Consider the following 16,111-nt stretch of genomic DNA (forward strand, 5'->3'; position numbering starts at 1 on the left):
TAAACCTTGCCCAGAGTTGGCCACTCCATTCAAGACAGAAACAGAATTACCGAACTACCTACATAACTGCAAATAAAATATAGTAGGTATAGATAAACAGTACCTGATATTAATAATATAAGCACAAAATAAATAAACAATATTCCATGTTTCTAAAATAAATTAATTCCGTGGAAGAGAAGGTTCAAAGTAAACAAACAGAAAACCACTCAAGAAGAAAACAGGTAATTTACAATAAAGAAACGTCTAAAAAAAAAAAAAGAAACGTCTAAGAAATATGTTAAATTAAATCTGAGAAAGAGGTTACACACAAAAAATAATAACATTAATTACATGAGGTCATGAGAAGAAAAATATTTGGAAACAAGAAAATGACTGCCAAAATAAAAACTTTTGGGGTAAAATAATGGAAAAATTATTGATCAATTAAAAAAATACAAAAAACTAGAAACAATAATTTGAGTGATATGAAGATTAAACTATAGGTCTTACAGAAATCTCCAAGGTCCCCAAGGGGCTGATGTTGTAGCTCAGTGGTAGAGCACTTGCCTAGCATGTGTGAAACATTGGATTCAATCTTTTAACAACACATAAAAATAAATAAAATAAAGGTATTATGTCCATCAACACCTCTTAAATATATACACGCATGCACACACACGTATATATGGCACCCCAAAAGAAAGGAATAATGAAGAAGTAGAAGACACAAAACAAAACTTCTGTGAACTAAATATATGAATATCTAAGATTCAATGAGCCCATCTGATACCAAAGATGTAATGGGAGAAGGAGGAAAAGATACATCCTGATCAAACTTCAGAATTCCAAAAGTAAGAGTAGTTTTTTTTTTAAATGCATAAACTAGCATGGGGGGAGGGGAGCACACACCATATTTTTTTAAAATGTTAATACGCTTTTTATAAAATATTGCCCAGAGGTAATTTACCTTATGTTCAACCAGTGAAATGACAATCTTGCACAATGCTATAAGGAAAAGAAATGGCACTGATAATAATACCAAGAGGAAGTATGTCTATAATTTATGAGTGATTTAAGGGATTTTGTGTGGGGCATAATTTTTTCCTCTGATGAGCTATTAAACCTAACTCCTAAGATCAGACTGTATCTCTTATCTAAGCCAGAACACAAACAATGAGTAACTTCCATATTGTTCTAAAAAAGAAAAAAAAATGTAATTTAGACCCTCTACAATTTCACATGGAAAATATTAAAATGAAAATGGGGAAAATAATTAAAATTACTCTGGATATAAGAAATAGCAACTGATCAATGCTCAGGAAATAAACCTAGACAGAAAGAATATCAGGTGTTGCCAGATATGATGGAACACACCTGCAAGCCCAGTGACTCAGCAGGCTAAGGCAGGAGATCATAAGTTTGAGGCCAGCTTCAGCAACCTAGTGAGCACTTCAGAAACTTAGTAAGACCCTGTCTCAAAAATAAAAAATAAAAAGGACTGGGAATGTAGCTCAGTGGAAAAGCACCCTATGGGTTCAATTCTCAGTATGAAAAAAAAAGGGGGAGGGAGGAAAGAATCAGGTGTTAAAACTTCAGAAAACACTCTTTCAAAATGTCAAAGATTTCAGAATTAAAGTTCCTCCTCTACAGGCTCAAAATCAGACTCTTTGTTTTCCTGCCTCTCCTTCCCTCCTTATCTCTCAAAACAAAAGCAAAGACTAAAACATTGCCTCTTTTTTAAAAAATATTTTTTAGTTGTCAATTTATTTATTTATTTGTTTACGTATGTGAGGTGCTGAGAATCAAACCCAGTGCCTTGCACATGGTAGGCAGGCACTCTACCACTGAGTCACTACTCCAGCCCCAAAACATTGCCTCTTTCTTGATCACCAAACAATTTATAGGCCTGTTTACAAATAGACAAAATTATCTCCAGTCTCTTTTGCTGGAAATGGGTATACATTTGAAAACCCCAGGGAAAGAAACAGATTAGTGGCTGCCCAAGACTAGGGCAAGAGCATGAGGGAGAATCAGGAAACAATTTACTAATGGATATGTACAACTGTGAATACAGCAGTTCCCCCTTATCAGCAGAGGATACTTTTGAAGACCCTCAGTGGATGCCTAAAAATATGGATGGCGCTGAACCCTATATTAGTATACTTTTTCCTATATTTACATACCTATGATAAAGTTTAATTTATAATTAGGCACAGCAAGAGATCAACAACTATTAATAAAACACAACAACTGTAACTATAATAAATTATATGAATGTGGTCTCTTCTCATTTTATCTTATTGTACTATACACCCACCTTCTTGTGATAAAGAAAGATATACAATGTCCACTTGATGAGATGAAATGAGATAGATGAATGATGTAGGCACTATGACATGCCTACTCTGTCAGAGTTGGTTGAAAATAAACACTGATATCTGATAATCCAGACTGCTACCAAGTGACTAATGGGAAGGTAGTATTTACAGCATGGATACACTGGACAAAGGGATGATTCAAGTTCCAGGCAGGATGGAACAGGATGGACAATGATTTTATCACACAACTCAGAATGGGGCACAATTTAAAATTTATGGGGCTGGGGACGTGGCTCAAGCGGTAGCGCGCTCACCTGGCATGAGTGCGGCCCGGGTTCGATCCTCAGCACCACATACAAACAAAGATGTGTCTGCCGAAAACTAAAAAATAAATATTAAAAAAAAATTCTCTCTCTCTCTCTCTCTCTATCTATCTATCTTTAAAAAAAGAAAATATGCCAGACTCACAAAGTCAAGGGTCTTATAGTTTCTATCTCATCAAAAATAGAAAGAGGAAAAAAAAAATCTCATGAAAATAGATGGGACAACAATATAACAGAGGAAAGGGATCAAGGGAAGGGGGAAAAAAAAGGGGAAAGGTACTGAGAATGAAATTGAACAGATTATGTTATGTGCATCTACAAATATATCATAATGAATTCTTGAGAACTGAACAATAAATATTAAAAAATTCTCTCTCTCTCTAAAAAAAAAAATTATAAAATTTATGAGCCCAGTCAAGGATGCATGCCTGTAATCCCAGCAAATCCAGAAGCAGAGGATTACAAATTCAAGACTAGCCTGAGGAATTTAACAAGACCCTGTCTTACAATAAAAAGTAACAAGATCTGTGAATGTAATTCAGTGAATGCTCCTGAACTCAATCCCCATACTGCAAAAAAAAAAAAAAAAAGTTTGTGTGTGGCAGGGAGCCGAAGGCATGATGGCATACCCTATAATCCCAGCAGCTCAGGAGGCTGAGACAGGAGGATCGCAAGTTCAACGTCAGCCTTAGCAACTTAGCGAGGCATTAAGCAACTGTGTGAGACCCTGTCTCTAACTAAAATACAAAATAGGGATGTGGCTCAGTGGCTAGGTGCCCAGTTCAGTACCGGATGGGGAGAGGCAGGGGATAAGGAGCCTATGGAAACAAAAAAGAAAACTTATATACTGTTTATTTCTGGAATGTCCAATTTACCACAGTTGATTGTGGGTAACTAAAACTGCAGAATGGAAAAAAGAACAAAGTGAAACTTTGCCTGAGGGAAGACAACTTTATACTAAAAATTACTGACTGATTTTCACAGTATGTTGAATTACAAATGAAAATACTGTACAAATATATTGAGAAGTACACAACAATGAAGTTTAGGTATTAAAAACCTGAAAGACACTACCGAAACAATATTAAATACAGAAATGTTATATGCACATATACTAGTAATTTTAAAAGAGTAACTCTGAGGCAGGTATGATGGTACATGCAACTCTAGAAGGAAGATCACAAGTTCAAGCAAGATCATGTCTCAAAATTTAAAAATAAAAAAAAATTAGTTGAAGATGGACACAATTTCCTTCCTTTCTTCCTTCTTCCCTCCCTCCCTCCCTTCCTTCCTTTCGTAGTGCTGATGATCAAACCCAGTGTCTTACAGGTGCAAGGCAAGTGCTCCACCACCAAGATACAAGCCCAGCCCTCAAAATAAAAATTAAAAAGGGCTGGGAATGTGCTTTAATGGTGAAGCACCCATGGGTTCAATCCTCAATACTAATAGTAAAACTCTTAAATTATATATAAACACATATGTGTACACATGTGTATGTGTGTTAAACAAATAATACATTTTTAATCCCTCAGGATTAAAAATGTACTATATAGTCACCTCATTTCAAAGAAAATCGCACATGTGATGGTACAGCATCAATTAAAGGACAGTCTAGTTTTGGATGGATTTTTAAATTTTGCTTTTAATTCAAATCTCCTGATGACCAATCAATTAACATTATACAAGCAAATAACACAAACATAACTCTCAAATATTGGGCAACACCCCAGAATATCTTCTTGGCCTGTATCTCACCAAGTGGGTAACAACAAACAAACTCCCCTGTAGGGGGGAGAACCCTCTCCCCTGGGTGTCTAGGGGAGCTCCCCCCTACAGGTGGTGGCCCACACCTGTAATCTCAGAAGCTCAGGAAGCTAAGGCGGGTGGATCACAAGTTAAAGGCCAACCTCAGCAACATAGCAAAGCCTTAAGCAACTTAGCAAGACCATGTCTTAAAAAATAAAAAGGGCTGCAAATGTGACTCAATAACTAAGCACCCTTGGTTCAAACCCTATTACAAACAAAACAAAACAAAAAAACATGTAACACTCAGCTTCATAATGATACGATTGTTTTACTAAACTTAGGTTTGAGTGCTTCTTGATCATTCTGTATTTTAGATGCTTCCCCCCGCCCCCATGCTGGGGACTGAATCCAAGGCCTCACGCATGCTAAGCATACACTCTACCATGATGTAAACCCCAATCCTGTACAACTTATATATTTATAAATAAGAAATTAGATATAAGTGGTTCATAATTTAGCTTGAAAATCGAAGTCATACTACTCATCCTTCAAGTTTAAATAAAAAGATTTGATTGTACCTAAAGTTGAAGCTGGTTTTCTTGCTATAATAACTATTCTGTAGAGAAACTACAAAACCAAAAAAGAAATGTGGACCCTGATTCAATACAACAAATATCACTGAATTTTTAATCAGCAATAAAGTTTCATAGTTTCTGCTCATTAACTTCAAAACATGTAACTATTGCATGTTTGAGATTATTTTATATACATCATTAAGAGCAATCATTGCACATTAGTTAAGACCTTAGGCCAATCTTAAATTGCTTGATTTTAAATTTCAACTCTGGCCACTTAACAGCTATTTAACTAAAAGTTCATAAAATCTGGATATAGATACCTACTTCATAGGGCTGTTAGGATTAAATTTTAAAAAGTACAAAAAGGACTTAGCATGGTACTTATCAAATTGTAAATACATCCATGCGCAGTGGCAAACACCTGTAATCCCAGCAGCTCGGGAGGCTGAGACAGGAGAATATATATATGTATGTATAGATATATGTATTTGTGTGTGTGTGAGTGTGTGTGTGTGTGTATATATATATTTGTGTGTCAGTGTGTGTGTGTGTGTGTGTGTGTATATATATATATATATGAATCACTCTTGTTACACTAATAAAAGACATATTTCCCTGCTTTAAAAATATTAAGAGTTCACTAAACATTTTGTTTATAAAAATGTACCCACTTTTAAAAATAAAAACATTCAACAAATGACAAGCAGTTCTCCATATTTCAAACTAAGCAATGGGGGGCATAACACATTTTTACTTTCAAAACTTACACCAAAGACTGGAGGAGGATGTAATCTTTATATGGTGTGAATTGATAAACATATCACCTACACACACACCCCAGCCATCCCTCCAAAAAAGATCACGATTAGAAATATACTGGATTCTGGATCAACAATTCTTATTTTTAAAAAGTTAATTTTCTCTTCTACCCCTGACACAAACACTATGACACTTCATGGTGTTAAACTTAAGATCTAAAGGATGAGCAGAAATTAACACAGGTGAACAGGTGGGAGGGGGTCAAGAAAGAACAGCAAATATAAAAACTGACAGCAGAACAAACTGAGAATTCAAAAGTAGAAAGCTTAGCAGGATGAAAATTGAGGGAATAAAGCAAGTAAAGCAATATAAAGCTGATGACAAAGTCATGCATCAAACACTTAAGTACATTCTTCCCAGACAGGTGGTCAGGCATCCCAGTTTATATCTACCATCTTCATTTTGTCTGTCTGTCTGTCTGTCTGTCTGTCTGTCTGTCTATCTATCTATCTATCTATCTATCTGTCTGTCTATTTGTTATTACTACTGGGGATTGATCCAAGGGCACTTAAACACTGAGATACTCCCCAGTCTATTTTATTTTTTTATTTTGAGGCAGGGTCTCACTAAGTTGATTACGGTATCACTGGGATGCTGAAGCTGGCCTCAAACTTGTGATCCTCTACCTTAGACTCCTGAATGGCTGAGATTACAGGCATTGCCTACTAATTATTAATGTACTCCCCTTCAACTCTCAATAAAATGTCTGTTTTGCTCACCCTAAGTATCAGTTGTATTTAGGTACTGGACTTTATCTAAGAAAAACCAATGAAGGAGAGAAGCAGCAAAATGGAAGATTTGAAAATGACTATTATGAACCAACGTCCTTTCTCCTATACAAAGTTCTAATCATACCAATCTTATATTATTTCCACTCTTCTGGAAAGACCTAATAAAATCTCACTGCTCTTTGAAAGTACTGCTGTTCAGTGAGAACTTTTCTGACCCTTTTATAAAAATCATTTCTCCTATGAGTCCTTGATTTATATTTCACTTAAGAGTCACTTGTGATAGTTAATTTATGCATGTATCAGTATCACTTTCTAGATAAATCTTTTTTTATCCTAGGATATCCACAGGCCCTAGCACACTGTATTTTGCATAATCTCTCGATATCTTTTAAAATAAATGACTGCCACAGCTTTGCATTTCTCAATATCTATAACGCAAAACTCTAATTAAAAAAAGTTCTGTGATCAGGGCACAGGGAGAAACACACCTGTAATTTTGGTGATTTAGGGGGCTGCAGAGACAGGAAGATCCCAAGTTTGAAGCCTCAACAACTCAGTGAGACCCTGTCACAAAATTAAGGACAACTGGGTAGATGTAGCTCTCTGGGCTCAAACCCCAATACTGCGCCATGAAAGAGAGGAAAGAAAAGGAGAAAGAAAAAAGAAAGAAATTTCTATGATCAAGTAAATATGAAAACCAGAGATCTATGTTTTGGTGAGTAACAATGCATGTTGATTCATTAAATACTAAGACTTCTAAAATTAAAGAAACCTGCATTATTTTTTATCCAGCATTTTCCAAAAACATTTGGTTGTACCACACACTTTTGATGTCAGCACTTAAAGGTCTATAAGTTGTGTGCATTAGGTTTTCATCATTGTGACCAAAAACCCAATGTGAACAACTTACAGGAAAAGTTTATTTGGGCTCACAGTTTCAGAAGTTTAGTCCAGGGTTGGCGGTCTCCACTGCTTAGGGCCCAAGGTGGGGCCAGGGGTGTGGCAGAACATAATGGTAGAATGGCTTGGCGAACAACTTCTCAGGGCCAGGAACAAGGCAGGGAGGGGAAGGGGAGTGAGCCCTCAGGGACCCACCTTCTCAGCCACGCCCCACCTGCCTTCAGTTACCAAACTAAGATGGTTACTGTTATCATCTTATCATTTCACCTCTGGATATCCCTGCATTTACACAAGGGCTTCTGGAGGACTCCTCAAATCCAAACCATAACATAAATTCCTACACATTTTAATACCAAAAAAAAAATCATTCTCAATATTTAATAACAATATAAAGTAATATGAGATTTTTAGTTCATTTTTGGAATTGGGGATATAGCTCAGTGGTAGAGCACTTGCCTGGCATGATCAAGCTCTGGGTTCCACCACCAGCACCAAAAAAACAATAATAAATAAATATAAAAGATAAAATGGTTTAGTTAATTTTTGTTAAATAATCATTCCATTTAACTATCTCTGGATTTCACTAATATTGTAAAAGCAGGGCTTTTCCCACTTGAGAAGTTTAATAAGTACATAGAACATAATATATTTAACATGTCAAAGAATATTTACCTCAAATAATCAGCCAAATCTAACAAAAATATTAAATGAAAACAGTAAATACTTTGGTTCTTACGACTCTTATTCTTCTAAACCTCTCTCCCTGCCACTTATCAATCTTTCCTAAAATATATAGATGTTATCAGAGTTGTTCTCAACTGAAAATTAATCCACTGAATTGGCAAGCAACGTTAAATATTTACCTTACCATCTAGTTATTATTAAAGTGGTACCATAATCATTAATTTACCTTGTTAAAAGTACTAGTCGATGCAAAAAATAAAAAGTAGTAATAATGAAAAGGAAACATTTATCAATATTTGCAGGTAACAATTCTCTGCTCAAAAAGTACAAGGTGGGGGCTGGGGATATAGCTCAGTTGGTAGAGTGCTTGCCTTGCATGCACAAGGGGGTTCAATCCCCAGCACCACAAAAAAAAAAAAAAAAAAAAANAATAGGTGATTCAACAAGTTCACAAAGGGAATATGAAGAGGTCAATCTCCTCACAAAATAAGAGTGCATGAGAGTGACTAAGAAACTAGACAAACTCTTATCACAGACATCTTAAAGAATAAAGGTAAAAAAATATTCAAGGGCTAGGGAATGTAGCTCAGTGGTAGAGCACTTACCAAACATGTGCAAGGCCCTGTGTTCAGTCCCCAGTACTCAAAAAAAAAAAAAAAAAAGTATATAATTAAGAATTAAAATATGATCAGTAGGAATATTAATTATTAGTCATTATATGAAATAGTATGTTAGTTCCTTTAAAAAAAAATTAAATATCCAACTACCATATGACTCAGCAATTCTGCCCGTAGGTATATATCCAAAGGATATAAAAATCAGTATGCAGAATAGATACCTGTACTCATGTTCATTGCAGCACTACTCATAATCACCTAGATACAGACTCAACCCAAGTAGTCATCAATGGATGAATGGATAAAGAAAATGTGATGTCTTCTCTGGGCCTCTCTCTCTCTTCTTCCCCTCTTTCACACACAACATTTTTTTAATGGAAATTATTATTTTTTTAAATACCTTTGTTTTATTTATTTATTTTTACGTGGTGCTGAGGATCGAACCCAGGGCTTCTCACATGGTAGGCACTGAGCCACAACCCTAGCCCCACACACAACATTTTTCAACCTTTAAACAGAAGGAACTGTGGCTCGGCGGCCTAGCACATGCGAAGCCCTGGGTTCGATCTTTAGCACCACATAAAAATAAATTAATTAATTAAGGGTATTGTGTTCAACTACAACTAAAAAATAAAATTTTAAAAATTTTAAAGCAGGAGGATCACAAACTCAGGGACGGCCTGGAAAACCCTGTCTCAAAATAAAAAATACAAAGTGCTGTGGGCGAAACTCAGTGATAAGAGTGTCTCTGGGTTGGGGGGGTAGGGGGAGTCCTGTCATTTTCAATTACATGGAGGGACCTGGAGGGCATTAGATTAAAATGAGATATATGTAGAAGGGTTTTTTTAAAAAAAAAATCATACTCATAAAACAGATAGTAAAACAAAGACTGGGAGGTGAGAGAATTGAGGAAATGTTGGCAAAAGGACACCAAATTTCAATTAGGAGAAAATACACTGCAGTGAACCTAAGTAACAGCCATGTTGTATACTTGCAAATTGCTAAGTAGATAATAAGTGTTCTCAGTACAAAAACATGGAATGTGGGCTGGGGATGTGGCTCAAGTGGTAGCACGCTCGCCTGGTATGCGTGCGGCCCGGGTTCGATCCTCAGCACCACATACAAACAAAGATGTTGTGTCTGCCAATAACTAAAAAATAAATATTAAAACAATTCTCTCTCTCTCTCTCACTCTCTCTAAAAAAAAAAAAAAAAATTAAAAAAAAAAAACATGGAATGTGAGGTAATGCCTATATGAATAGCTTGGACTTAAGTCATTTTCCACATATATACATAAATGAAAACGTATTGCTCACCATACATGTCATTTTTACATGTCAATTAAACTTTAAAAAAACCTTAACTAAGGAAAATGAAAAGAACATCTACAAGTCTCCACAATCTTTTTATTTATTTATTTATTTATTTATTTTAGTTGTAGTTGGACCTTTATAATTTTTATGTGGTACTGAGAATCAAACCCAGGGCCTCGCATGTGCTAGGAAAGCACTCCACTGCTGAGCCACAACCCTAGCCCTCCACAGTCAATCGACTATTACCATCCTTCCTTCCCTTTTTGTTCTTAAAGATGTGCTATCAATGTTCCTCCCATACTAAGACCAATTCCTCCACTTGTGCAGCCAAGTTAAATCACACGCCCTCTTACTTTCTTAGGGACACTGTTCTGAAGTCTCTATTTTCTCTCCTACACCATCCATTTTCCCCTTTCTAATGGTTCTTTCCCATACCATACACACATGATATATTATTTCTTCCATCTTAAAAAACAGTTCTCATGTCTCCCAATTCCCCTAGAGCTACTGCCCACTTTTTTTCTCCCCTTGATAGCAAGAGAGTTAGTTAGTTAGTTGTCCACACGTGCTGCCTCTCAGAGTTCTGCCACACATGCTTACATACTTCAGTAAGTATTTCCACTGAAACTGTTCTTGTCAATGTCATGAAGGACATCTCTATGCTGCTAAACCCAAAGATCAATTCTCTCTCTTAACACAAAACAAGGCAAAAAAATTAGACTATAACAAGCAACCATTTAGAGTGGAAAAACTGGGACCACTATTACACACCAAAATAAATATCATAGGTAAGATAAGCTGGGGAAAAAACATCCTAGAAAATAAGAAAATCTTTAAACCAAAAACAAAAATCTTCATTAAAATTTTTTTTAAAAGCTGGACCAGAGTTTTTAATATTGCTTTAAAAGATTTAAAAGCAAACTAGAGTTTTTTAATAGTATGTCAATAGTCAATATCTTATTTACAAAGCAGTCTTAAGACTCAGTTAAAGACTCCAATTCCAAATAATAATAATAATGATAAAGAACACAAGTACTAAACATTCATTCTCCTCAAAAAAATCAAACTTAAAATCAGATACCACTTTCTCTGAGACTAACAAAGATATAAGTAAGTACACAAAGAGAAATATTTCCCAACTACATTTTTAACGATACTTCTCGGAAATTTCTCTTTATATAGAAATCTACCTCACTTCATTTACTGAATATATAGATTTTACTGTCTTGTATTGATGGATGTTTAAGTTGCTTCCTGCTTTTTTTTTTTAAACAAATATAATATTGTAATTGTCATCTCTGAACCTACAATTTGGCTTATATATGTTAGTTTATCTGTAGAAAGAATTCCTAGAAGTAGAATCACTAGATTACGGGACATAGACATTAAACTTTTTGACATGTTATCAAATTGCCCAACAAAAAAACATTCCACCAATATTCACCCCTACCAGGGTGCACTTTGCTGTTTTACTAATTTTTATTTTTGTTTCTCCAGTTTTGAGTAAGACTCTTTCAGTAAAGCTACTGACCATCATTCACGTTTCTAACCATTATCTAATTACAGAATTTTGTAGATGGCCTAAAACAGTGGTTCCCCAACCATTACAACAGCAATAAACACTCAGCAGGAACCTCATACTATGTCACTTTTTTCAAACACATGACTTAATTATATTTAATCTCACCCAAAATTTCATAACATAGTTACTTGTTAACACCTCTATTATATACGCAAAGAAACATAAGTACTGAGAGATTGAGAGGATGGCATATATAAACAGCTCCAAAAGAGTCTCCTAAGAAAAAAGTTCAAATTTCTTAGTAAATATTAGACTCCAGAACCTGCTCCTGCCTTCCCTTACAGCTCCAACTTTTCCTAACTTCATGTTCCTATTACATTTTCATTCCTAAAACAAACACTCTAGCTATTATGAATGAACTGTAGCTCACCCAATCTTTCAGAGGTAGTTTCACTACATCTGGACTGTTGTGTGGTTCTTAACTTTTCCAGTCTTCATTCAAGAGTAAACACTACTCAGCTAAAGTTACAATCTTCTGTGATGCCTTAATCTTGCACACACCCAACTTTCTGAACAAAGTTTAACTCACAACTTTTCCTAGCTATACTGGGGCAGATGTGTCCAATGACAACAATTCTAAAAAACATTACTTAAAAGGTAGATGGAAATGTTATATAGAGAATCAAGTACTCATGCATTTCTGAAGCTGGATTATGAAATATCCCATTCTTTTTATAGTCCAATCTACTGACAAATAACAGGGGTTATACAAACAGATTTTTTTTAATTTTTTTTTTAGTTGTCAATGAATCTTTATTTTATTTATTTATATGTGGTGCTGAGAATTAAACCCAGTACCTTACACATGCTAGGCAAGTGCTCTATCACCACTGAGCCACAACCCTAGCCCAAACAGTGATTTTTAATTCCATTTTGGAGACTATCTTTAAAAAAAAGAAAAAAATCATTACACTTTTTGTACAATGACCTTTAAAATTATACAAAAATTGAACAATCTAGTTGGTTTCTTTCAACAAACTCTAAAAGTTATCAATACTGTATAAAGGATTAGAAATTCTATATTTCTTAAAGCCAGACACCAATAAAGCAATCCTCCAGCAGATACTAACTGGGTATCATATAATGCAGTTCGATTCTGATACTATCTACCTGTAGTTAACATCAGGCCCCACAGGCTGAAAGTCTAGTCCTATAAAACTGCTCCTTACTTTGGATGCCAATCACAAGCCCTAAGTTGTGACCTATGATTCTGACTAACCAGCTATAATTCAGGTTCCCACAACCTCTTCCTCAACGTCAATTTACTAGTAACCAACAGTTCATGGAACTCAGAGCAACACTTACTTATGTTTATTGGTTTAAAATAAAAGAAAAACATAAACACCTACTTGGAAAAGATGCCTAACTCAAGGTATTGCAAGGCAGGAGTTTTCAAACCTTCTCTAGGCATATTACCTTCCCAGTATTTCCACGTGTTCAGCAATCAGGACACTCTATGAACTCCATCCTTTGTGGGTTTTTATAGACAATGTATTATGATTGATTAACACTGGCCACTGATGATTGACTCAACCTTCAGCCCTCTAATCATGCCTTATCTTTTTGGTGAACAATTGCCACCCTGAAAACTGTCTAACAACCACCAGCAACTGGTCATCCCCACTTCTACTTCTAGAGATCCAAGGATTTCAGAAGCTATGTGCCAGGAACATGGGACACATACCAATAAATGTTTATTCTATGAATAGACAATGTCACACTAGCCTAGAGAGATTTTTGACTGTTCTGTATTGCTGTAAGTCTAGCACCTGCAACACTGCATAACATAAAACAGAAGTGCAAACAGCTAAATCCTTTTTATTAGTTACCAAGTATTTCAAAAATTGTGTAGATTGTGTGATGATTGTTATTATCAAGTACTTCAAAAGTTGCTTAGATTGAATGTGTCAACATCCTCAAGTGTACCATAAATTGTGCAAGAATCTTCAAGATTACACAGAAGATTCAAATAATTTTTTATTCTTTCAACAGACCACTCCAGAACCAATGTCCAATCTGCCTCCTTCACCAACAGTAATGCTCGTTTCTTCCTTTTATTACCCCAATTCAAACATCCCTTACTTATTCTTTCCTAATTATTTTCTCAAGTTAGAAAATGCAACAATTTTGTTATGAAAAATAATTTGTTTTTTATGCAAGCAGCCATACAGCAGGACCATAAAAATGTCCACACAAGTTGAACACATGCAAAGTAATCTCAATGGTCAAAGGGAAAAATTTAAATTGTTACATGATCTTCTGAATTTTTGTCAAAACTTCAAAACTCTGCCAGTTTAAATGTATAGGGAAACGAAAAACTGATATAGAATACATTATTATATAGCTGGCAACTTAAAATAGAAGAAACACTAGCCAGGCCACAGTGGCATATGCCTATAATCCCAGCAGCTCAGGAGGATGAGGCAAGAGGATCACAAATTCAAAGCCAGCCTCAGCAATTTAGTGAGGCCCTGAGCAACTTGGTGAGACCCTGTCTCTAAATAAAATATAATAAAAGATTGGGGATGTGGCTCAGTAGTTAAGCACCTCTGGGTTCAATCCCCAGTGCCAAAATGAATAAATACATACATACCCACACACAAGAAACAATAAGAATCAAAAGTGGCTGTTGTTACTGTTGTTTTGTTTGCTTTAGTGGTGCTGGGTGTGCAAGCAAGCAAGTGCTCAACCACAGAGCAATAGCACCATCCAAAGTGTTTTCTTTGAGCCACAACACTTGCCTAGCACTATGAGAAGCCCTGGGATTCATCCCCAGCACCAGAAACACCACACACAAACACACACACACACACCACACCAAGCACTTTTTCACTTTTTCCATGCTTTGCCAAGTTGTCATAATCCTTTCTAAGTTTTTTGTTTGTTTGTTTGCTGCCAAATTCTTACCCTTTACCCTTTCAATCTTGTGAACATCTCCAAGAGTTCCTTTACCCTGAAATTGTTACCAGTATACTTCTACTAGGACATCTTCATCCTTGCTGTCATTTATGTTGAATATGCCTTTACTGTAAGTTACTGTAAATTCTCTTTATGGCCACTTGGCAATTTCAAGTTTTCTTCATTACACAAGTTAGTGAGGATGGCTTCAAAAAAAAGACTATTTTAGCAACCTGTTTTATCAAACAGGTAAAGATACTAACCACTCAACTTACATCAGTCCTTGCAATCTTGGTACACATTTCACAGCAGCATCTATATCTTCTCTAACATCTTCATTTCACCAGAAAGCTTATTATTAATCCATACACATTCTGAAACAATGAAACAAGCCTTTACTGACATAAAAAGTTCTTTAATCTGCTTTTAATTATAGTTTTCTATCAATGTGGCTAACTTCAATATATTTTGGCCTGAATGCTGGAAAAACTGACATGGAGTCTGTTACTAAGATATTTAAATGATGTTCAAGCTATTTGTTTTTTATACTTATTGAACTTTTTCAAGCTATTCACACACTAGCTACATGTAGGCTTAGTGCTTGTCCTCTCTTCTGGTACCTTTCATCATCTTAAACTTTTAATATACAGTTTATCAGCTCCTGTTATCACTTTTCATTCCTTTTCCACATTTTCATCTTTGTTGGCCATTTCAACCCAACTATACCCTTTGCTAACTGTATATAAACTTTGTGTACACACAATAATCAATCCCAAGAGACTTTGAAATAAGGGATATGATTGGTCAACAATTATGACAGAAATTTGTTAATTACATAGTAATTTGATGACTAAAAAGCTAGCATCCAAATTTACACTTCACAATTATAATTAATTTACTATATAATAAATGACATCTAAACTCTATTGTTATGGCACTGGTGTTTGAACTGTGGCATCTGAAATTCCAAGCACATTGGAACTGTAAGAATTAAGTGTACAAAGAAAAACTTCAGTTATATGAGGAAAATATTTGCTGTCAAATATGCAGCAGAAGGGCTGGAGATCAAAGGGAGAACATTTGTCTAGCCTATGCAAGGCCCTAGGTTTGATCCTTGGCACCACCAAATAAATAAATAAATAAAGGAATAGTCTCAACAAAACTGCCATTTTCTATACTATTACATTCTAGTCATTGCTTTGCCACTAATTCACTAACAAACCTTAGTAATATGAACATAAGACAATTGACTCCTCTGGCACTCAAATTCTTTATAGTCTATATATATTAATGAAGTTAGTCTACATAAAACCAGAAGTTCTCTCCAAACTCTCACAATTCGCTATCAAGCTAGTCACTATGAACTCAAATTAGTACAATGGTAACTGAGGACCTGATAATTAGGGCTTAGCTGGGCATGGTGACATGGTGACATGGTGGCATGGTCTTAGCTGTAATCCCAGCAAGCTGTTGAGATGGGAGGATCACCAAATTTGAGGCCAGCCTCAGCAACTTAGTAAGACCCTGTCTCAAAATGAAAAAATAAAAAAGGGCTGGGGATGTTAGCCCAGTTGTAAAGTGCCCTGGGTTCAATCTCCAGTACAAAAAAAAAAAAAAAAA

The 16,111-nt window shown here is 35.5% G+C and overlaps 1 protein-coding gene across 1 annotated transcript in view; it reads right to left on the reverse strand.

The window, feature by feature from the left end:
- Zmym4 (zinc finger MYM-type containing 4) overlaps positions 1 to 15,370 on the reverse strand; it is a 101,854-nt gene extending 86,484 nt beyond the window's left edge. Inside the window, exon 1 of the mRNA XM_015485283.2 lies at positions 14,767 to 15,370. Within this exon, the coding sequence (XP_015340769.2) occupies positions 14,767 to 14,793 (27 nt within the window). The 5' untranslated portion in view covers positions 14,794 to 15,370. The remainder of the gene's footprint in view (positions 1 to 14,766) is intronic.
- Positions 15,371 to 16,111: the final 741 nt, after the last annotated feature.

Source organism: Marmota marmota, unplaced genomic scaffold, assembly GCF_001458135.2.
Source record: "Marmota marmota marmota unplaced genomic scaffold, marMar, whole genome shotgun sequence".
Lineage (NCBI taxonomy): Eukaryota > Metazoa > Chordata > Mammalia > Rodentia > Sciuridae > Marmota > Marmota marmota.